This window comes from Xenopus laevis, chromosome 8S, assembly GCF_017654675.1.
Source record: "Xenopus laevis strain J_2021 chromosome 8S, Xenopus_laevis_v10.1, whole genome shotgun sequence".
Classification (NCBI taxonomy): domain Eukaryota; kingdom Metazoa; phylum Chordata; class Amphibia; order Anura; family Pipidae; genus Xenopus; species Xenopus laevis.
Window position 1 is genome coordinate 26,013,018 of NC_054386.1, and position 23,634 is coordinate 26,036,651.

Sequence of the window (23,634 nt, forward strand, 5' to 3'; positions counted from 1 at the left end):
TCATAATAGTTTTGGAAAAGATAGAAAATGAACTGTCCTTTTATGTGTTTATGTATAATTTTTTTCATTAAGAAAATCTTAATGAAAATAAATTGAAACAAATAAACAAAAAAAACCCTCCAAGATTTATTAACCTTTTTCAGACTGTAGCAACCCATACCCACCCCTTTAAACAATTGGTGGTCCTATGCTTTTAAAAAATGGGCGTTGGTTTGGGCAGTCTCACTCTCTTAAAAGCCACAAAAGCTAGTGGCGGGGGAAGATCTAGCAAGCTGAAGCCAAGATCCATGAGACATTGATTACAAGTAATGCTACTATGCAGAGAGGTACAAGCCTTTTTATACTATGACCAGAGGTAAACAAATTAGGGACCAGCATAGGGGTTTACCTTGACGTGGGATGTTGGCTTATCAACTTTATGATCATAACTTTGTAACTAAAAACCCCTGTTTTTGTGAACACATGCACTTGCATATATACTGAATTACTTATGAGACAGGGGACCTGGAAATGTACATTGATTAATTGGCCAAATCAGTAGCACTTCCATTGTATTTAAATATGTTTTAACTTAGCCTTGGAGTGCACCCACAACCCCCCCCCCCCTTTCTGTATTTTGAAGCCAGATTAAGTCTTGTCTTCTATCATATCATCATTAATAAATAAAACAATTATTAAAAGCATGCATTAAGAACTGAAACCCCAAATCCATGCCTTAAACTAATAAAGCTGGATAGCAACCAAAATGTAGCACCATACACATATACACACTGCCCCTATGAGGACAAGTTTAAAAATTGCAGTCTGTATAAACAAGAACAGCAGAACACTTTACTAGGTGTCATAGAAGTAGCAGATTATAAGGTCATGTTGATTTGTTTGGGGTATGTGCAGTTAGAAGTATAATTCAATCAATTCTTGAAATTTTAAGGGGCCCATTCATTAAGTTCGAGTGAAGGAATAGAAGAAAAAAAACTTTGAATTTCGAAGTGTTTTTTTGGCTACTTCGACCATCGAATGGGCTACTTCGACCTTCGAATCGAACAATTCGAACTAAAAATCGTTCGACTATTCGACCATTCGATAGTCGAAGTACTGTCTCTTTAAGAAAAAACTTCGACCCCCTAGTGCGCCACCTAAAAGCTACCGAACTCAATGTTAGCCTATGGGGAAGGTCCCCATAGGCTTGCCTAACTTTTGGTCGAAGGATAATCCTTCGATCGTTGGATTAAAATCCTTCGATCGTTCGATTCGAAGGATTTAATCGTTCGATCGAACGTTTATTCCTTCGATTGAAGTATTTGCGCAAAATCCTTTGACTTCGATATTCGAAGTCAAAGGATTTTCATTCCCCAGTCGAATTAACCCTCGATATTCGACCCTTGATGAATTTGCCCCTAATTGTTGTGTGGTGAGTCCCACATATTGTATTGATCATTTCTTGCATTCTCAAATTACCCCCTTACTGTTGCAGTTTGCATACTTTTTCATGTACTTGCATACTGATTTGTGTAACATTTAACCATGATAGTTGAACTAAAAGTGTATTAAAAGGCCATGTTAACTTATTTGGGGGTATGTGCAGCTATAAGTAGGAGTCAATCAAGATATGAGTACACTCTAAGGACTTTCCTTTTCTCATTTATTATATTATCTGGTATATTTGATACATGCACTTGACACAGCCACCAGTTAAAATACACCCAACTGGCTGAATTAGTTGATTCTTAAAATAAATGTGAATATATAATCTATGAAAACAGCAACTATAAAACAAATCAGGATTTTTTTTAAATACTTGCCTGTACATATGGTGCATGAAAGTGTTACTGAGTCATCTGGCACACAACAGCCCTTTTCCTTTAAATTAATTAAATGGTGTAGTTACTTATGCCAGATAATTCAGTAGGGTCTGTTACATCTGAATTTTTTCTGAAAAAGTTTTAAAGGAGAACTTAAGCCTAACTAAAGAAGTAGCTAGAAATGTTGTACATTATCTTTTGGGCTTCTGCACCAGCCCGAGGCAACCACAACCCTTTAGCAGGGAAGATTTGTGTCTCCAAAGATGCCCCAGTAGCTCCCCATCTTCTTTTCAGATGATTCACTGTACATGCTCTGTGCTGCTGTCATTTATTGAGCTTAGAAGATGACTCAAAATATACAGAACACATAGAATACTAATTTTGCAATATAAGGCTGATTAGTAATTAATAAGGATAACTACTATATAGCAGCACAGAAACCAGTGCAATTAGCATCTGAATTTAATAATCTGTTATATGGCATCATCTTATATTACAGACATTACAAAAAGCTTAGCTTCTCAACAGCTGCTCAGAGCCCACTGAGCATGTGAGTGTAACAGATACTTTCCAAGATGGTGACCCCTTGTGACAGGTTTGAAATACTGGATCATTGCTGCTATTGAGAAGATCAAACTTTAGGCTGAAGCATTCAGTTCATTATATAAAATATGGCATTTTCAGCCATATTTATTTTTAGGCTTTAGTTCTACTTTAATCAGCTACTGAAAGCAGTTGATATTAAAGGGGTTGTTCACCTTCCAAACACTTTTTTCAGTTCAGTTGTTTTTAGATTATTTATCATAAACAAAGACTTTTTTCAATTGCTTTCCATTTTTTACAGTTTTCGCCAAATTTCCCAAAAGTTTAATATTCGTGTCTCTGGTGTTTCAGTCTGGCAGCTCAGTAACTCAGGAGCATTGTGCATAGTTACAGTTTGCTACATTTAATTGATACATTTATTTGATACATTTCTCAGCAGTATTTGTGGAATTTTAGAAACTATTGTATCAATTCTAACAACTGCCTTTAATGAAACTCAGGGATTCTGCTCAGCAGGGACAACGATAACAAATGTATCAACTAAATGTATCAATTTAGATACATGGGGCAGATTTATCAGAGGTCGAGGTGAAAAATTTGAATATCGAGCTATTTTTTGTGTACTTCGACTAGGGAATAATCCAAATTAGATTCAAATGTGCAAATAATTCGAAAATTCGAATATTGAAATTTATCATATACTGTCTCTTTAAAAATTCGACTTTGACCATTCGCCATCTAAAACCTGCAGAATTGCTCATTTTAGCCAATAGGGGACTTCTTGGAACCTATTTGGAGTCAATTGGTGGACTTTGAAAAATCAAAGGTTTTTTTTTTTTTTGGGAAAAACTTTGAATCGAATTCGATCTAATGCGCTATTACTTCGATTCGTATGATTCAAAGTCGGTCGAAAACGGACCTACATGACCCAAAAAAACCTTTGACTTAATTTCGGTTGGTCTTTTTGAATTCGAATTTCGAAGTTTTTTCAATTCGAAATTCGATTCTTGATAAATATGCCCCATAGTGTGGCGACCCCCCCCCCTCACCCAGAGCTGCTTTAGAAAGTGAAAAAGAAAAACGGTCACAAATAGAAAGTGATTGGAAAAAGTCTTTGTTTCTGGTGGACAAACTGAAAAGTGTTTGAAGGTGAACAACCCCTTTAATGGGCACTGAAACTTTTTTTTGCTATTTTATTTGAACAAGCAGAACTCCCGGAACAATAAAAGCATTTGAGGGGCTGTCTTTCAAAGTCTATTGCTGGATACTAGAAATACCTTGCAAATGACGTAATACTGCTATTTATATAGATTTTTGGTAGCATTATAAGTTTACCATAACACAGATATTTGGGATACTCACATTCATCCAGTCCCAACTGATAGGCAAGGTTCTGCAAGCCCCGCACCTTCTCCATCAAGTTGGCTGTGGTAAGGCTTCCCAACTCTGGACAAAAACAAACATGCATTGGAGATGCAGAAAAAAAGGGGACAAAAAAAGACTTATAACCATTGAGGCAGTGGCTGACGGGAAGACTGGTTACTCGCGATAAAAAAAGCACCGCTGTGGGCGACATTTCTCCTGAAAATGCCTCTTTCCATTGGAAATAATTGAAATAACCGGCGTTAAAACCAACGCAAAGCTTCATTTATACAAGGTCGCCTGAAGTTGCCTTGGGAGAAAACTTCGGGCAACTTTGCAATATGTAGGCTTTACTTATAAAACCCCTACAAAATAAATAATGAAGACCAAGAGAAAAGTTGAGTAGAATTAGAAATCACCTAATCCACTTTTTCAGTATTTGGCCAAATGCTGAATCATCTGCGAAAGATTCTGAATCACTGAAATCAGATTTGTGTTTTTAGTATAAATTCAGCAATTTCTATAATCCTGTTTTTTAAATTCTTGTAAGGGTTTGGATTCCGTTTGACCACGCACTTGGAGTCATCCGAATCCTAACAGTAAATGCTTGGGTTCATACCTACTTAGGATAGGTGCATTTATAGCATACTAACAATTAATAGAAAAGAAGATTTTTGCTTTAACGTCACAGCATTTTATCACAGAAAAGGAATTCAGAATGTGGTAAATAGTGCTCAGTAAATGTTAATATACACAACAGCATTGATGTTAATACTAATGTTTTATACAGCAGAAAGCCGAAGACTTAGCAAGCTGAGAAAAGAAAGTGTCACTATCTATCTGAAGTCAGAGATCAGGAAAGTTAAAGTGACTCATATTTATATTTATTTATTTATAGGATGATTTGATCATTAATAAAAAAAACAGTACCTCATACGTGATGGTAACTAAGCTGTATGAATCCTTATTGGTGGCAAAACAATCCTATTGTGTTTACTTAATAATGATTTTAGCAGAATGAAGGTATGGTAATCCAAATTACAGGAAGATCGCTTATACGGAATGCCCAGGTCACGAAAATGCCAGATAACAGATCCTATAACTGTAAGTTAACAAGGTATCTGGGCCAGCTAACCAAGAATTGATTATCTGCAAGTCTACAACATTATTATTAGTTTCAAGATGTTTTTCTTAAAGGGGTTGTTCACCTTTGAGATGACTTTTAGTATGATGTAGAGAGTGATATTCTGAGACAATTTGCAATTTGTTTGCATTTTTTTATCATTAAAGGGTTTTGAGTTATTTAGCTTTTTATTCAGCAGCTCTTCAATTTGCATCTTAAGCAATCTGGTAACTAGGGTCCAAATTACCCTAGCAACCATGCATTGATTTGAATAAGAGACTGGGATATGAATAGGAGAGGGCCTGAATAGAAGGATCAGCAATAAACAGTAATAAAAGCAATACATTTGTAGCCTTACAGAGCATTTGTTTTTTAGAAGGGAGTCAGCAACGCCCATTTGAAAGCTGCAAAGAGTCAGAAGAAAAAGGCAAATAAAACTATAAAAAATAAATAATGAAGACTGAAAAGTAGGAACAGTTGCTGACTAACTCTGAGTTAGAGAGCTGAAAAGCAGGAAGTTGTATTCTGACATCCTTCTAGTATCAGATCGTGTTGTGGTGCTTCTCGACAGGTTGCAGCCCCCGTGTTAGGATGCAATATTTCCAAATAGAGTTGAGCACATATGTTCTCTCCGGGTACTACTTCAACTCTAATCTGACATCCAGTCACTCCAGCCTTTATACAGTAGATTACATTTTTGGCTAACTATATTAGACACATTTTTTATTTTGTACAGCCCTATTTACCCAGTTTTTATTTTTACACAAAAAAAAGATTACAGTTAATCACACAATCCCATAAAATCCCTGTTTATGGGATTGTGTGAGTGCCTACCTGAAATTATTGATGGTACAGGCCCTCGGGAGCCTGTTTGGTACATACAGCCCTGCTTAGAATTTACATACAGGTACTACAAATTAATTTTAAGACAAAACACTACTTTAAGCGGAAACATGCTGGTAAATTATATTGTATATAATGATATATTCTATTGTTCAAACTCATTGACACCGGCTGCCTGAGGCACCCTCCTGAACTTATCACCAATTTACATGTAGGGGGTTAGATACATTGACCTGAATTTTCAGTTAAAAACATGAAATTCAAATTTTAAATCTACCAGGGCGGCAGAGATTAATGGGCTGTAAATAGCTTAACTGCAATATGTTTTAAATTAACCATTTCCATGGAGTACAGACACTTTGTTTTAATCAAAAGCCCTATACAAAAGGTGTATTTCTTCCACTAGGCAAATGGAAAAGCTGCCCTCGGGCAACACTTAATCATGGAAAACAAAAAGCTGCCCTGGTAGTTTTAAGAACTAAATTTCCTTTTTTTTTTCAATGGAAATTTGTCTCTTTTTAAGGGACAATATACTCCATTTTCAACATGAATAGGGGTTGTGCAAAATATTAACTACCTTGCAAGAACTAAACATGGAGTAGCTTTAATTTCCATATGCCCTGTTCAGCTCAAGAAATAACAAAAACCATATATTTTTGTGATTTAAACAGACAACAAGTTTGTTCAACACAAGCCCTATTTATTGCACTCATGTTGAAAAGGGAGTATGCTGCTTCTTAAATGACCACCAAGCACAAAAAGAATGTGCAGTTTTCCCTCCTTACCTTTCAGCATGTCTATGTCATCATTCTCAAGTTCTGCCATCCATTTATGAGGTGTGCTTTTGATTGGCTAGTGAAATAGAATGAGAAAAAGTTAAAATTTTGTGCTTAAAGGATACTCAGACATCTTATTTTCTATGCAACTGATGCTTTATTTTTACCTTCTTTAAAAGAGACAGTATGTGTTAAATGTGTTTACTGATACTACACCCCATGTTCAACATTGCTAACTTCTGATGGATTTGTGGCTGTGAATATATTGGCATTGCTGAGCACTTTTCTTTCAAACATATTTTACTTTATTATTTTGAATCATTATCTTTACTGATGGATTTCTGTTATCAATCATAACTAAACCATTTTTACTGTGAGCCACAATGAAATGTAAAAAAAAGTCTGGGAGCAACACAATAATAAATTCCCAGCTAATGCCAAATAAGTGCTGTGATTGGCTATTTGGTAGACCTTATGTGGACTGACAACTTACGGGAGGCCAGACTTTTTCATCTCATTCAAAAAATGTTTTTACCTTTGTGTGTTTGTCCCTTTCCAAGCATACAGGGGAAACTTCTACATTTTAAATACCTGCAGTTTCTGAGACACCAAACTGGCTTGCCTAGCACATAATTCTGTATTCTGTTCAAATGCACTCTGACCTTTTTTCTCTCTAATGTACAAAAATCATGCACCAGAACTTATTATTTTATAAATTATTTGTTAACTTGTCTCCTTCCTTTCACCTGCACTAACAAAAGTGGATTTAACAAATCTGTTTGATTGAGGATGATAGCTTCTTCAAGAATATTTATTTTAAAGAAGGGACAGACAGCCCCTAATTCATTGTATGTAGGTGCTTCACCAATATATGCATGCAAGTGGGAATTGTTAATTAACACAACACAGAACTAAACAGTTATTAGTGGCTAATACCACATGGGGCAAATTCTCAGCTGTGCAGAAATGTAGGCCAACTCAGCCCCTACACTACCATCAGCTTTTATTTTTGCCTGTACCGAAGCCATTGATTTGACCCAGGTTCTCAGCACATGGTGGAATTTGGCTCCCAAATGCATGCTCACGCTTTTTTATGCCGAAATCCATTGTGAGTGCCTGCACCTATGCTGACGAAAAGGTTCCAGGTGCAGGGAATAGAGTTAAAGAAACAGAGAGAAATCAAAACAAAGTTTGAATAGTTTAAAAAATTAGCGAAGGGGAGTGAAATACATGCAGTAAATATCAGAAAAAGTAATAATTCAAACACCAACATTTATACATATCAATATACATCATGAAGTCAAAAACTCTACCATATATAATCTAAAAGAAAGGCTAAGTTATACATACACTTTTCAAAGAAGCGGCAAACTCTGCAACTCCTGGGACTGTAAGAAAGGTGGAGAAAAACAATCGTCTATATAATAAGTGACATATTTGGCAATGATGAAAGAAAAACAAAGAGTTCAAGTTCAATTTAATGTCTGTTACAAAAAGGGTGTATTCTCCCCCAAAGTTTATCAGCTGCACTTGTGCGGCCTGTCATTTGGTTTAATTGAATCTACCCATTACTGGGAACTACAGCCTCTAACATAAAAGCAGGGCACTGGGTACTACCGTCCTGTTACAGCTGAAAATCACACACTGTAATAAGAAGGCTGAAAATGAAGAGGTATATTCATCTGGAATTAACCTGTGTGTAGGAGATTGAATTTCGTGAGACATTGGTGTTTCTTATGGAGAATGTATTCTATATTCAGGAAAAAAAACTACTGGTTGTATTGCCAGTGCATACATCAATACATTATCTTTAAGTTCTGCAAGACATGCACATTGATACAATTTTACTTAATGCTGTCTCATACCCGTGTGAATGGAAGCATAGCTGAACAGGAAGAATTGCATTTCCTGCATGAAAAGATTGCAGCTGTGAAACTAAAGTAGCATCTAACAACTAGCACCATTTCGACATACTCAACTACCCCTGATTTATAAGGAGTTAGGTAGAAATCACTTACGCTGTTCAGGCCACAAGTCTGGTGATGCTCGATCCAGTTTCTCAAAGCTCAGTAATGAGGTCTCCAGATCTGCATCTAAACAGTACAACGATTCATTTCAATTGTCAAGTACAATCACAAACTAGTGAATAAAAAGTACGCTAGCTAACTGCATCAATGCCAAAACTGTTTTTGTATACAGTCATCTAAGAAAATCTCTTGACTTTAGTAACTTACTTTCCATTGTCTTTGAAGGGGCAGCATACCACCCTGTTTAAAACCAGATCAATAAATAAGGAGGTTTACTTTATATATAGCTCATAACCCTTGTTAAACTAACTCAGTTGATGAATGATGAAGGAAGTGTAAACACTTATAATGAGACATTAGTGTATTATACGTTAATAGAAATTTTTTTTGTTTACATTTAAAGGATCAACAGAATATAAGCTTTTTTTTTTATGCATGTGTTGAAAAATAACTCTTCTTCCATTCAGTGCTAGACCTTGGCTAGAAACCACCCAGTGTTTGGCCCATATGAATGAACAAGTCCAGTAGTACACATGACAATCTGGGTGAATTTCACCCATTAAAGGACAAATAAAGTTAAAATAATTTCTTTCAGTTCATTCTGTAAAGCGTACCACAACCATTTTACTCGTTCTTTACAATGCTCCTCTGTCGCCCTGGGCAAATTCCTCACTGATTTTTGTGCTGTGCATGGGCACACTGAAGAGCATTGGGAACAACAGCAGCTGGGCACTCTGTAGGATCAACCCTGGCCAGTGCAGTCTCTGTTTAGTGATCACCAGGGGTTTACTCTAGCCGTTATCATTTTAGACAAATAATAATATTAATGCTTGCAAAGAATAATTTCTGAAAAAAACATGTAAAGGCAATGAGTTAAAACTGTATAAATTCCTGTGTAACTATGGCTGTGAATGTGTTCAAAGGGGAAAAAACAAGTTAAGCTGAGTGTTATCCATTAACTATTGCAAGTAAACTCTCACACTTACCCCACAAACAAATTTTATAGATGCAGTAAACACCTATATACAGTACTATATATATATACTCTTACTATTCTTTTAAATGCCAAACAATGGGCGGGTCAATTATAAAGCATCTCACCCTCCCTAAACCTGTTAGCAGGAGAATTTATTAAAAAGAGAGCAATAATATGCACTTTTTGGGTAGTTTTGTTTTTTCTTATTTGTTCCTACTCTTGCTGTATATCTTGTTTTCCAGTTGTATTGTTTGAAGAGTAATTGCTTACTGACATACAAACTGTTATACATGCTGTATAATTTCCTTTTCTTTGTTAAAGGAGAATTCAACAGCTTATTAAAAAAAACCCTACCCCCCTACCCTACATAGACCCCTAAAAAGTTAGGGGCATTTACCTGGGGTAGCAGCTAGGCTGGGGGGGGGGAGAGGAGGGAGGGGGGGGGTCTATGTAGGGTAAGGTTTTTTTCTTAATAAGGGGTTGAATTCTCTATTAATGGCTAAATCAATAAATAAAAAAATATAAAAAAGAGACACAGATAATGTACTCAAAATGTATATATAAAGGCACTCACTTCCCCATCTGCAGCCAGTGCCTCAGGCTTCAAGGGCATGTATCTTATGATACCATATAAAATTGTTTCCCTCTACTGGAGGTGCAGGCTTAAGTTTTTCATGAAAATTCTCCCTGCCGCACCAGAAGTGTGGGCAGCCAAGTTGGTCAGCAAGCAAGCACACATAATGGGCTTCCAGGAGTATCATCTGTGTCAGTGATTTTCAATCATTTTCACCTCATGTGTTAATTGCAGTCCCCTAAGGCCTCACCCATCTGAAATATAATCACTGAAGTTGAAGCAAACAGCTGCAAACTTTTGTCGCACTTCTGATAATGTATAGAAATGGTCATTCACTTTGACAGGCAAGGTCTAATACTATTGCACGCTGGGCAAAGCTTGTACAACACAATTAAAAACTTGTAGCAGTAATTAGAAATACTGTTACCATATGCAAGTCACTAACAAATGCCACAAGGGGAAGTGCTGGAGGTGAAGGGGTGGTTCACCTTTAAAGGAGAGCTAAAACCTAAAAATGAATAGGGCTAAAAAAAATCCATATTTTACTTACTGAACTTATTGTACCAGCCTAAAGTTTCAGTTTCTCAATAGCAGCAATGATCCAGAACTTCAAACTTGTCACAGGGGGTCACCATCTTGGAAAGTGTCTGTGACACTCACATGCTCAGTGGGCTCTGAGCAGCTGTTGAGAAGCTGAGCTTAGGGGTCATCACAAATTATCAAGCAGACAATGAAACTGGCTTGTCAAATAAGCTGATGCTAGTTGCACTGGTTGCTGTGCTGACATGTAATAATTACCTTTTTAATCAGTAATCAGCCTTATACGGAGACATTTATATTCTATGTGTACATATATTCAGTCGGCCTCTAAGCTCAGTAACTGACAGCAGCACGGAGCATGTGCAGTGAATCAGAGGAAAAGGAGATAGGGAGCTACTGGGGGATCTTTGGGGGACAGATCTTCCCTTCTAAAGGGCTGTGGTTGCCTTGAGTTGGTACCGAAGCCCAAAACATAATGTACAACATTTCTAGCCATCTTCTTTAGTTAAGCTTTCATTCTCTTTTAAGTTTACTTTTAGCATCTTATAGATCGACCAATTCTAAGCAACTTTTAAATTAGTCATTATTTATTTTTTTTATAGTTTTTCAAAAATTTGACTTTTTATGACTCTTTCCAGCTTTAAAATGGAAGGTCACTGACCCCATATAAAAACAAATGCTCTGTAAGGCTACAAATGTGTTGCTATTGCTACTTTTTAGTATACATCTTTCTATCCAGGTCCTCTCCTATGCATATTCTCTCATTCAAATCTATGCATGGTTACTAGGGTAATTTGGATGCTAGCTACAAGGTTGCTGAATAAAAAGCTAAAAAAACTCAAAAACTACAAATGATAAAAAAATTAAAACCAATTGCAAATATCACCCTCTATATCATACTTAAAGTTAACTCAAAGATGAACAACCCCTTCAATCCATCATTATTGCTTGAAAATACATTATTACCCTTTTTCAGGGTGAATACTAGATCCTAGAGGGAGATGTCACAGTCATGGTCACCAGGATTTTAAGCCATTCGGAACTAGTGTATTCATGCAACACAGCATAAACTTCTCCTGTTCCAGGTCATAACACCACTAAGATCTAGGCGGCTATTCACAAAAAATGAGCTAAATTCTGGTTCACACATACATATATTTCTTATATAATGTCACAAAGCAGGTTGACGATGAAGTGGTTAGATTTCTCGCCTTGCTGTGTTAAGGTTCTGGATTCAGTTAACTGAATAACCCTTTATAAAATGTTTTGCATGTATGTTGATAGGAAGAATTCGGGCTTTTACATATGGGTTAGGCTAGACTGTATTATAATTTTATTAATATGTAGAAATTGTATTATGTATATTTTTGTGGGGACATTTGGTTTCAGTGTGTGTACACTGGCTGCACCTTAAACTCTGTAGGGATACCCTTGCTGTACCGCTAGGATCTAGTCTTTTTTCATCGGCCTATAATACACAAAAGCCATGAATAGCCTGTAAATTATATCCTTGTAAACGGTGAGTTCTGATGTCATCAATTATAAACAGTGAGTTCTGATGTAATTTCTGTCACATGACTCACTGAAGCTTGTGTATTATAATAAAGTACCCCAGTTGCAAAATATGAGGGTATTAGAAGTTACCTTGGAGTTCCATGAACTGAATAAAAGCACTCGGTCTTCGGCCTCGTGTTTTTATATGGTCATGAAACTCCTCCGTAACTTATAATATCCTTATATTTTACAACAGGGGGTACTTTATTCACTATATATCGTTTGACTGGCCCTTCTCCCACTAGTATTTAGTTTTTTTATAGGCCTATTGGCAACATTCTAAACTGTTAACGTACTACGTTCTAAAAATTAGACATGTCAATGGGAAGGAATCTGTGGAGAGTAACGGGAGCTTCAGTCCATTGTCTGTTAAAGAGTGGTTCATTATTGAGGGGCTGCTGTAAGATGCCATTAGAAAGAAGTGACTATTAAGTGGGCTGTGCTGGTGGCTGTAACTTAGGGCCTCTGTGTACTAGGAATGGCAGGTCCTATTTTGAATCCCAGTCCAGTCCTGAGTCTAGAAATCACCAAAAAGCTCAGATCAGCTATTTTCACGGTTTAGTGATGAAACCCAATTGCTTTCTCATCAGATTTCACGAGAAATCCTGTCCAGCGAGACCTATCGTCCCTAGCCTGCTGCTTGGAGCAATAATCTGATGCGAGTAACTAAAATACTTTCCTATAAATCTATCAGCGAATCTACAAATTAAAAACCACCGCTTACCATCCGTAACTGCCGCCATTTTATTACTAGTCACGTGATGGAACTATTCTTAAAAACTCCCCATCTTGGTACACCCATTTTGACGCGCTATACTAAAGCGCCATCATTGCTGCATAGATCTTTATAGTATATAAATGTCAGTTTTTAATGCCCAAAAAACCTTAAGTCTTAACCGTTAACGCATTGCACGCATTCTATAACAGATCGGAGTCTTTAGACTACACCAATGAAGGCGCCATGTTGGTGCACTACGGAAACTTTGCCGACAGAAAATATAGCAACTAGCAGTGACGTTCCAAGTTGTGTCACATGGTAATACGAGCCAATCCAGGCACAGCCAGTAGTGCACCAGGAGGTCAGACCTTGAGTTAGCTCTAATCGGTCACCATTTCAGGCAGTCCAATAGGAAACACTTTTTAAGGGGCCGTGGCATCAGCAGCCACTGGTGAGATGGGGGCGTGGCTTCGTGTCATTTAGTCTGAGAGGAGCTCAGGGATTGTAAGAGAATCATGATGCGGATCAGAGAAATAGTGAGGGTGAGTGTGAGTGTGGATAGTGACATGAGTGAGTGGTGAGGACAAGACTAAGATGAATGGATGACTTGGGTGCATGCCTGACAGGCAATCTGTAGATCCTGGCAAATGCCAAAGGGGCTGCTGTTAGTTGCCATAGACAGACACCATTTATTGGGCTGGTGGGGGTCTGATTGGGCCTTTGTGTATCTATGTGCCTATTTTGACTATTTTGATGCTCAGTCTAAACCTGATCCTCCTAAAAAGGTATAAAAGGTATCAGAAAAATACCAAAGGCTGCTACTGACAGTATGGACTTGCACATCGATTTTCAGCAAAATATAGTTATTTCTTTATTGACCATTGCTGGCAGCGAATACCTGCTTTGTGCCATTTTTTTAGCAGAGGAATGGATAAGCTGTTGGTGATTTAGGGCTAGCTTTCTGGATTATCATGCCTGCATTATAAATGGACTTCAGTTCACTTTCTCCTCTGTAATTTGTAATATAATATGAAGACTGCTTAAAGAAAGCTTGAAATTTAACACTTGCCAATCTGCAACACATTGGCCTGTTCTATGGGGAATGTATTACCTTCATGTACAGCAGCATTATGACACCAATGATCTCTCAAACCTATCCCCTTCTCTTTTTGCCATGGCACTTAGTCGCTAAACCTGGTGAGATACATTGTCTAAAATCAATGTATATGTTTTTAAAATTCATCATTTAAGGTTGTGATTCGTAAGAATACAGAAGAACTTTGTGGCAGGTGAAGGTTTTTATTTCCCTTTAAGTTTTTTTTTTCTTTTAAACAGATCTGTATCTTGTGTTGCTGACATTAGTATAATATACTCAGGGCTAAATTAATTAATTGCAATTAATGTTGAAGAAAGCATCATAAATTACAAACCCATAATTTGAATCCACCCATCAATATAGGTCTTTTAATTTAAAAAAAACAGTGGCATTCCTTTGACGGTAGTGCAGTCTATGCTTGCAGGGGCACAAAAACCGAATGGCACCCACTGTGAACAAGTCCTGAATGATCTGAAATCTAAGTTCTTAACTCTAGAAAATGCAACCATACCAGACACTGTTTCTTTGACTTTGCATGTTTAAAGAGTACATTTTTTGAGTACTAGAAAAAACCTTCCAACTTATGAATCAGGACATTCTGGCTATGTTCTAATCCTTGCAAGAAACATCCAGTTTTTTCAAAAATACCACTATCCACCTAAAGAACACTTATTTTCAGACCTGTAGAACAGGATTATTACATTAAAGATGGGACTGGGTAGTTCACCTTCAAGTTAACTCTTAGGGGCACATTTACAAAGCTCGAGTGAAGGATTCGAATTAAAAAAACTTCGAATTTCGAAGTATTTTTTGGGCTACTTCGACCATCGAATGGGCTAGTTCGACCTTCGACTACGACTTCGACTACGAATCGAACGATTCGAACTAAAAATCGTTCGACTATTCGACCATTCGATAGTCGAAGTACTGTCTCTTTAAGAAAAACTTCGACCCCCTAGTTCGGCAGCTAAAAGCTACCAAACTCAATGTTAGCCTATGGGGAAGGTCCCCATAGGCTTGCCTGTGTTTTTTTGATCGAAGGATATTCCTTCGATCGTTGGATTAAAATCCTTCGAATCGTTCGATTCGAAGGATTTAATCGTTCGATCGAAGGAATAATCCTTCGATCGTAGGATTAGCGCTAAATCGTTCGACTTCGATATTCGAAGTCGAACGATTTTAGTTCCTAGTCGAATATCGAGGGTTAATTAACCCTCGATAATCGACCCTTAGTAAATCTGCCCCTTAGTGTGTTATGCAGTGCCCTAATTCTAGCAAAATTACAGTTGGTCCTCCTTATTTATTTTTTTGTTCTAGTTTTTTGAAATTATTTGCCTACCCCTTCAGCCGCTTTCCAACCTTGAAATGGGGGGTCACTTACCCCAGTAGTTAAAAAAATGTTACTTTGTGAGGTTACAATTCTATTGGTATTGTTACTTTTTATTACTTATCTTCCTAGGCAATTTTTTCCTATTCAGCTTTTAGTCTCTCATACAAGCCACTGCCTGGTTGCTAGGGTAAACCAGACCCTCACGCCCAGATAGCTCCTGAAATACCAACCTGGAGAGCTTCTAAACAAAATGTGAAATAGAAAAAACACAAATAATAAAAAAAAATGAAGACCAGTTGCAGATAGTATATCACTTTCAACATAACAGTAAATGTTACTTTAAAGGTAAACTGCCCCTTTAACAACAGCCCTAACTTTAAAAATATTTTTTTAATCAGAGAGTCATTGCTTATCTCTAGGCCTAATAAAAAAAAAAAAAAAACCCTCTCCAGTTTCACCATTAATAATATGTGCATGTATTATTTATGGGGGCAGTAATGCCACAACTATTTTGGAAGATAAGGAATAAAAGCGGGTGACAAATAGGATCTTTGCCCTAGACCAATTGCTGCTTTAATGCAACCTTGCATACTGTATATGCTGAATATTCATAATAATTACATGTTGGCTGGCCAAATTCAGTACTAATGATATCATGCAATAACATTCGTATCTTTATTGGCAGGCTGGGGCGATAAACATTCTCCCAGTTCTGCTGTCTGTAGATCTCTGTAAAAGACACATACATTTATAATATTTATTTTTGCCTGTACTGTATATTTGTGGTGTCAATAAACTTATACCAGCTTTAAGTGAAACTAGCCCTATATAGTGCTGACAGTACACCATCTGGCTTAGAACTCCCAGTAAAATGATCTGTTTGTGACAGTCCAGGGCTAAGTTACTAGTTAACTATATCAGCTGTTTGAAGGTGTCTTTTTATACCCCTCAGGAAAATCAACAAGTTATACTTGTCTTTAAAAGTGTGCGAAATATGGGTTTGTATCAAGTGCACATTATAGAACAAAGAAAGTAAAGGTTGGAAAAGGTAATCTTAAATTGCAATGGGACCCAGAGAATGCATATATCATGGGGCCCCACTTGTGGCTAGGGTTGCCACCTTTTCTTGAATACCGGCCTTCCTATATATTTATCTTTTTTCCCTATTAATAACATTGGGATCAGACATCATTTTTACTGGTCAGGCCGGTAAAATACTGGCCAGATGGCAACCCTACTTGTGGCTCTTCAGATATCAGGTGCTGAAGGACTACAGGGCTGCACACTGGGAAACACTGCTGAAAGCCAGTCCTATTGTTCCCATTGTGGAGGGGACATAACTACTTTGTAGTATATTGGTAAATGATGCCCCTGGGGGGTAAATCTTAATATCAGGATCCTTGATGTGGACCCATTTTTGTCATATAGGCATCATAGATAAGCACCAACCAGTGAAAAACTTGGGAACGCATGGAGGGTCATTTATTACCCCAATGGTATCTTATCGAATCAAACAAAAAGGTCACTGCTACCAATATTTTTTAATGGGGGGCCCTGACCGCCAATATTTTTTTATTAACATGTGGGAACCCTAGCCACCAATGTTTTTTTTTACTGTGTGGTGAGGGTGGACCTGTAGGTGGGGCCTGTGGTGAACGCAGCCCAGGGGGCCCTGGAAATTTTGTCGTCTGGGGCCCTGCGATTTCTGATGGCGGCCCTGAATGTAGGGTCTGCTTTTAATGATGTTGTTCCATTATGATCTACATCCATAAAAGCATTCTGCTCCATGGAGTATATTACTTAAATATTGATTAATGAGAAAATGTATATAGTTATATTTAAACTTCTATTTCTTATGTAACCTTGTAACCGTGTCTTGAGATCTACTGTTCACCAGCTAAAGGTCTACTGGTAGATCCTGATCAAACTTTTGGACACCCCTGCCATAGAAAGACACTATTTAGTGGGCTGGTGGGGGGTTGTTTGGGCCTCAATGTACTTGGAATGCCAGTGTTTATTTTGACTCCCAGACCTACTGCTGGGACATTAGGAAACTGATACATTTTATATAGATTAAACATGGAATCAAATGTACATCAATATAAAATTTAATTTAATTATCTGTTGAATTTAACTACGCAGAGCTTAGTAATATTGCAATTGTGTAAAACAAGTATTTCTGTTAACAAAGACAAACTTTCTGCCCAGCGAAGAAGATTCCACAAAGGCAGAATCATTTCTAAACATTATTTGATTGTTTCTTTAGGCTTCAGCCCACCTCAGACTGGCGCATTTCTCTTCCTCTGCAGCAGTGGTGAGTAAATGACTTTCTGGTTGTCTGTCCATTGAATATTAGAATCTTCAGAGTAATTATTGGGAAAGAGGCAGTTATTGGGAATGAAATGGGTACAATATTTGCAGATATGGCATGTTTCCAAGTTTATGAGATTAGGATTTAGTGACAACTAGAATTGTGAAGGTTGGTTAGAATAATGCATGAATGTGGTTGTAAGGCTTTGCTTAGTACTGATATCACAAATTTGCTTTTACCTTTTGGACCAAAAATGCATTTTTAATCTACTGTTCCATTGTGGACTTAAGACAACCAGTAATTTCAGGGTTCACTAAAAGGAGAAGGAAAGTCTGTTTGAACTTGGGGGTGCCAAAGGTTAGGCCTCCCAAGTGATTGTATTGACTTACCTGAAACCCTGGCCCGTTGCTCCTATCGGCAGAAAACTGCATTGGCTCTGGGTTTTTCTACTGAGCACCACGAAGTGACCCTCTTCCGGCGTCCTCCTTTTGCAAATTTTCCCAGGCAAATGCATGCGCAGTAGTACGAAATTGCAGACTTTTTAGTTAAAGTTCGGCTTTTCGTTCTACTGCGCATGCGCAACCGCGCAAAGAAAGAGGAAAACGGAAGAAGATCTCTTCGTGGTGCTCACTGGTATAACCCCGGGCCAAATATGAAAAGCCCAAAATAGCACTCGCACACCCTGGCCTTCACCAAAAAGGAATCCCTGGTGCACAGCGAAATGGAGGGAACGGCAACCTCACTTATACAGTAGCGACAAGAATTCACCGGCACACAGGTAATGCAAGCAGGTTAAACCTTGCTTAAACCATGCTTGACAAAGGGGGTAACCCTAAAACGTTGCATGCTGCAATAAATCTTAAGCAAGGTTTAACCTGCTTGCATTACCTGTGTGCCGGTGAATTCTTGTCGCTACTTAAATATGAAAAGCAGCAGCTTTTTCCAGTTACCATTTGCACTTGATTTGTAAATGAACCCTTTACTCTGGATTCAGAAGGTTCAACGTGTTGAAGCTGGGAAGCAACCCACAGCCACTCAGTAGTGAACTCTGTTAAGTATGTACAGTGAGAATATAGTTGCATTTTACATGTGAGGTGTCGCCTTAGTTTACTACACTTGTACAATTTTCCTTACTTTTACAGTCAATTATGTTAATTTAATATCAGCTTGAAAGACAATTGCTCATAAAACTAGGCACATTTTCAGGGCCAGATTTACAAAGCAGGCGCCCCTAGGCCCACTGCCTTTTGTCGCTCCTGTCCCTCCCCTTTATTCATGCAAATTTTCATCATCTGGAATGGGGATTGGTGCACAGGAAATTAAAAAAATATTGGATCTACTCCAGCACATCCCCAGTGTTTTTGGACCAATGTGGGTGAGGTTGGACAGCATGCCGCCCCCCTAAAATCCTGCTGCCCTAGGCCTGGGCCTAGATGGCCTTGCCACAAATCCAGGGCTGCACATTTTATTTATTACTTTCCTTTATGCTTACGATAACTTTTATTGATTTTGCAGTCTGTATTTTTAACCACTGCATAGCTGCAAAGATAAGTAACAATGTTGCTGTTTGGCAATGGTACCTGACTCTTCACTGTGTCTTTTACAGCCTCGGACCAAACTTTTAATAAATGGACAGTTTGTGGACTCTGAGACCTCAGAATGGATTGATGTTCATAACCCGGTAATCTATTTTAAACATATTATATAATTTGGTGTCTAACAAAACTAAACTTTTATTTAAAAAAGTGTGAAAATGTTAACACTAAGGCTATCACAGAAACTTAACTATGGCTATTCCTATTTGCTAAAGCTGTTATTTATACAATTACAATCAAAAGTATTTTAGTGATAATACCTAGTACCTTTCTCATTTCCTCCTTCATTAGTAAAAGCATCTGCTAACTGCTTTAAATAGGGCTTTGTAAAAACTTGTAATAGAATTGAATCGGTGTTTAAAGGGGCTTTTCTAACACACACAAACGCAAAATCCATTTTAAGTGTTATTCTATTATAATGAATTTTTAAGTTGGTCTTTATTATTCGGTTTGTATTTTTATTATACTTATTACCCATTCTCTTCAGCATATTTAAACAAAGATTAGCCTTCTGTGAAAGGCCCGAAATGAAAAATTGAAAATTCATTAGGCTTTTATTTAAAAATGAATCCACGTGTTAATTTTTTTATTTCAATTCAATTCAATTTTTTTTAAATACTTGGCAAGTGATCTTAATTTATGCACTTTTAATACATTTGCAATCCCTTATATAAATTCTAATAACATTTCTAGACATAATCACCAGAAATCACAAATTAATTTCTGTTAAAATCACTCTAAATCATTCCCTTAAAAAGGTCTTTAACCCTATGACCTAAGGACCTTATTAGTGGCATGGTAGTTTTACAGTCAAATACTACTGGTATCACTTTAGCCAGTGTACAAAGTCTAATGTCTTCCTAACAGAGTCAGGCATATATAACGAAGAGTCTGTGGCTCAAATATGGAGTTTTTATAACATATAGTTACAAGTAAATGGCCTCTTGTTGACATATGAAATCTCGTCCTACAAAGAAGCCTGCTGAGGTTGTTTTTGTATACACTTTCATGGGCCAATGTTTTAATCAGTAACTGCTTCCATTTCACTGCCCTGCATGCTACCACCAAACCAATGATGTCCAGGTGAAGCCCATTGTTTATTGAAAGATAAACCATTAAATTAAAAATAAATAAATATATATATATATATGTATGACCATCGGACATCACCGCTTTCCATTGAGCTAGTTTGTAGCTGCTCCTGTGCATGGAAAACCAATGTATACAAATAAAAAACAAAAATCAGCACCAAGGGTCTTGCAGAATCCAAAAATTGTATTATTGCATAGTATGTACAACTGATTGGTTTTTGATATATATTTTGCTGTATTTCTCCTGACCAAGATCCCTGTGGGGAATCGAAACTTTGAGTCCAATAAAGATTTTTTTGTTTTTGTGAGTGCTGCATCCTGCTCTATGTTCTATATACCCTTTATGCTGGCACCCGAGCATTAATCTAGTCAATGGTGTGCACCTTGGATTTGGGAATATATATATATTCTGGAGATTTTTAAAAAAAATCACAAATTTTTCAGAATTTATTAAACCCAGGGGATGGAAAAGTCCGAATCTGAAAATCCAGCATCTCAGACCTGTTGAGGTTGCATATAAGTCAACGGGAGAAGTCCCAATGATTTTTTGATGTGCGCTGGGTTTTTGGCAATACCCCGAAGTTTTCAGAGTTTTAGGGCAAATTTTGGAGCTTTAGGGGGAAAAATCCGAAAAATCGTGAAAATCTAATGAAAGATCCGAAAAAATAGTGAAAATCAGATTTTCACTATTTTTGTACGCAAACAAAATTTTCGGGAAAGCGTATTAATAAATAAGCCCAATAACACGTGCGGATTTTTTTCCAGAAAAAATTGAGATAAATTCGGACTTTGATAAATAACCCCCTTACAGTCTTTTACAAGTTAACTCAGTGTTGCTAGTCTTTTTGGATATATATTTAGATATATGAGGTCAGTGACACCAACAACACATTCTCTTTAGAAACAACTTTCTATTCTACAAAACATTGAACTAATGTCTCTTTACCCTAGGCAACCAATGAGGTTATTGGTAGAGTCCCCCAGGCAACACAGAGTGAGATGGAGGCAGCAGTAAATGCTTGTCAGCGTGCTTTTCCGGCCTGGTCTGAGACTTCCGTTTTAAGCCGACAGCAAATCTTTTTACGCTACCAGCAACTCATCAAAGACAATTTGGTAAGCAATGCAGAAGGCATGGTTTTGCAGTTATAGCATAAGAGATGAAATGGATTCTGTCCCAAGAAACATGTTCTTTATTCAAAATGGATTCTGTCCCAAGAAATTTTTTTTTTATTCAAAATACCTCACTCAGTAGTGTTTCTCTCCTAAGACCTGCACTAGAATATGTTTTTTTTGAAAGATCATATAGATTTTTCTGTATTTGATTTTAAAATTTGTTGTTAGGCCTGCCATTGTCTTACTTTCCCATATTGGATGGGGTATTTTGCTACCTGCATTAATCCTGCAGGTGACAATTTCGAATTGTTCCCTAAATAAATTACAGCGGGTACAAATAATAATTCAGTTTTTAGGTACTTTGTTGCTTGTATAAAGTGTAATTTTCCTATGGGTGATAAAAAAAAAACCCCTCTGACATTGATCTAAGAACAGTGGCACTTGGGAAGGGGGTTGCTGCAGAAAAAAAACAGCTGTGGGGAAAACCACCCTGTTTGCCTGGCTTTTCATTATATCAAATAATATCCACGTTTCACTGTTTCATGTTAGTCACTCAAGGTGTTTTTCATTTTATATTATTAGGAGTAGCAATAGGGCATTTTATCTGCTGTAAACTGCTGGTAGACAAAATGCCAGTGTGAACCAGCCTTAATGGACACTTGTATAGGTGCTTAATAAAATTCTCTAATGCGCAGTTTCAGTTTAATCAATAGAAAGAAGGACAAGTGATTCCACAGCATTTATCTAGCAGATACAATATTCTAAGGCAGTCAGAACTTTACACCCACAAATTTATACAATGAAAGACAATCAGTCCTGACACCCCAGACTCCCATTTTCCCTTCCAAAATGCAGATTACCTGAAGGCTGGGTTTCAGCATCCTGCAGGTCAAAGGTAGTTTAGAAGTCTTCTGCGCTTCTAAAAAAAAAGTGTTTAAGTCTAGTGGTAGATGAGAGAATAGCCACAAGCACAGGATCAATGAACTGAGATGGCAGCCCACACACCATTTATTGCAACAAAAATTACCTTTTTAAATGGTTAATTAACTGTAGTTCACACAGTGTATTTTAAACTACACCATAAAAATCATGACTGTAACCCTTTAAAGGTATGAGTGTCGGTTTTTCGTCTAGGGATTCAACGAATCCAGGATTCGGTTCGGTATTCATCCAGGATTAGGCCTTTTTCAGCAGGTTTTCAGATTCGGCCGAATCCTTCTGGCCGGCTAAACGGAACCCAAATTTGCATATGTAAATTAGGTGCTGGGAGGGTAACCGTGTGAAAATTGTGAACAAGGAAGTAAAAACGATTTCCCTTTCCCACTCCTAATTTGCATATGCAAATTAGGGTTCAGTTCGGTATTCGTCGAATCTTTCGCAAAGGATTTGGGGGTTCAGCCGAATCCAAAATAGTGGATTTGGTGCTTCCCTATTTTCTTCTGTGTTGTATTGTACCATTGAGGTACTGTATTCCCTTTAGTGCAGCATAAGCTGTACATGAGATGTTAAGTATCTAACGTTAATCCTTCTGTTGCAGAAAGAGGTGGCACGTCTGATTACACTGGAGCAAGGAAAGACATTGGCAGATGCAGAGGGGGATGTATTCCGTGGACTACGTAATATGTTTTTCTAATATATATATTTTCTAATGTGTGTATATATATATATATATATATATATATATATATATATATATATATATATATATATATATATATATATATATATATATATATATATATATATATATATATATTTAAAGTAAATTATTTGTCTGTTGAGAGGTGTGTGTAGGCTTATTTTTTGTTTTGCTCTATACAGTGAACTTTTGCATTGGGTAATGCAGACTTTTTTGCTTTTGGCTAATATAATCTTTCCTATTTTAGAGGTGGTGGAACATGCATGTAGTGTGACCTCTCTGATGCTTGGGGAAACCCTTTCATCACTCACAAAGGATATGGACACCTTTACATTTCGGTTACCTCTGGGTGTATGTGCTGGCATTGCACCTTTTAACTTCCCTGCCATGATCCCTTTATGGATGTTTCCTATGGCCATGGTTTGTGGAAACACCTACTTGATGAAGCCATCAGAACGTGTTCCCGGAGCCACTATGCTGCTTGCACAACTACTGCAGGATGCTGGCATTCCTGATGGGACACTAAACATTATCCACGGGCAACATGCAGGTAACTTCTAATTGTGTGGTCAGTGAATCTGACTAATGTGAACTATTAGGATTTAATAGAATGAGCAGGTA

The 23,634-nt window shown here is 37.3% G+C and overlaps 2 protein-coding genes across 5 annotated transcripts in view; one reads left to right on the plus strand and one right to left on the minus strand.

Annotated features, from left to right (window-relative positions):
* Positions 1 to 12,937, minus strand: part of lin52.S (lin-52 DREAM MuvB core complex component S homeolog) — a 29,159-nt gene extending 16,222 nt beyond the window's left edge. The window contains exons 1-5 of one of the 2 annotated variants that reach the window (XM_018232460.2): positions 12,845 to 12,937; positions 8,468 to 8,542; positions 7,800 to 7,837; positions 6,459 to 6,525; positions 3,708 to 3,791 (exon numbers count right to left, since the gene is read on the minus strand). In XM_018232460.2, coding sequence (XP_018087949.1) covers positions 3,708 to 3,791; positions 6,459 to 6,525; positions 7,800 to 7,837; positions 8,468 to 8,542; positions 12,845 to 12,863 — 283 coding nt within the window. In that variant the 5' untranslated portion in view covers positions 12,864 to 12,937. Of the gene's footprint in view, positions 1 to 3,707; positions 3,792 to 6,458; positions 6,526 to 7,799; positions 7,838 to 8,467; positions 8,543 to 8,683; positions 8,706 to 12,844 lie in introns of those variants that run through there. The other variant, XM_018232461.1, reaches the window with a different exon arrangement.
* Positions 266 to 23,634, plus strand: part of aldh6a1.S (aldehyde dehydrogenase 6 family member A1 S homeolog) — a 33,367-nt gene continuing 9,998 nt past the window's right edge. Inside the window, exons 1-6 of one of the 3 annotated variants that reach the window (XM_041574939.1) lie at positions 266 to 326; positions 17,531 to 17,578; positions 19,182 to 19,256; positions 21,213 to 21,374; positions 22,912 to 22,990; positions 23,261 to 23,563. In XM_041574939.1, coding sequence (XP_041430873.1) covers positions 309 to 326; positions 17,531 to 17,578; positions 19,182 to 19,256; positions 21,213 to 21,374; positions 22,912 to 22,990; positions 23,261 to 23,563 — 685 coding nt within the window. In that variant the 5' untranslated portion in view covers positions 266 to 308. Of the gene's footprint in view, positions 327 to 13,137; positions 13,157 to 13,234; positions 13,381 to 17,530; positions 17,579 to 19,181; positions 19,257 to 21,212; positions 21,375 to 22,911; positions 22,991 to 23,260; positions 23,564 to 23,634 lie in introns of those variants that run through there. The other 2 variants (XM_018232459.1, XM_018232458.2) reach the window with 2 other exon arrangements.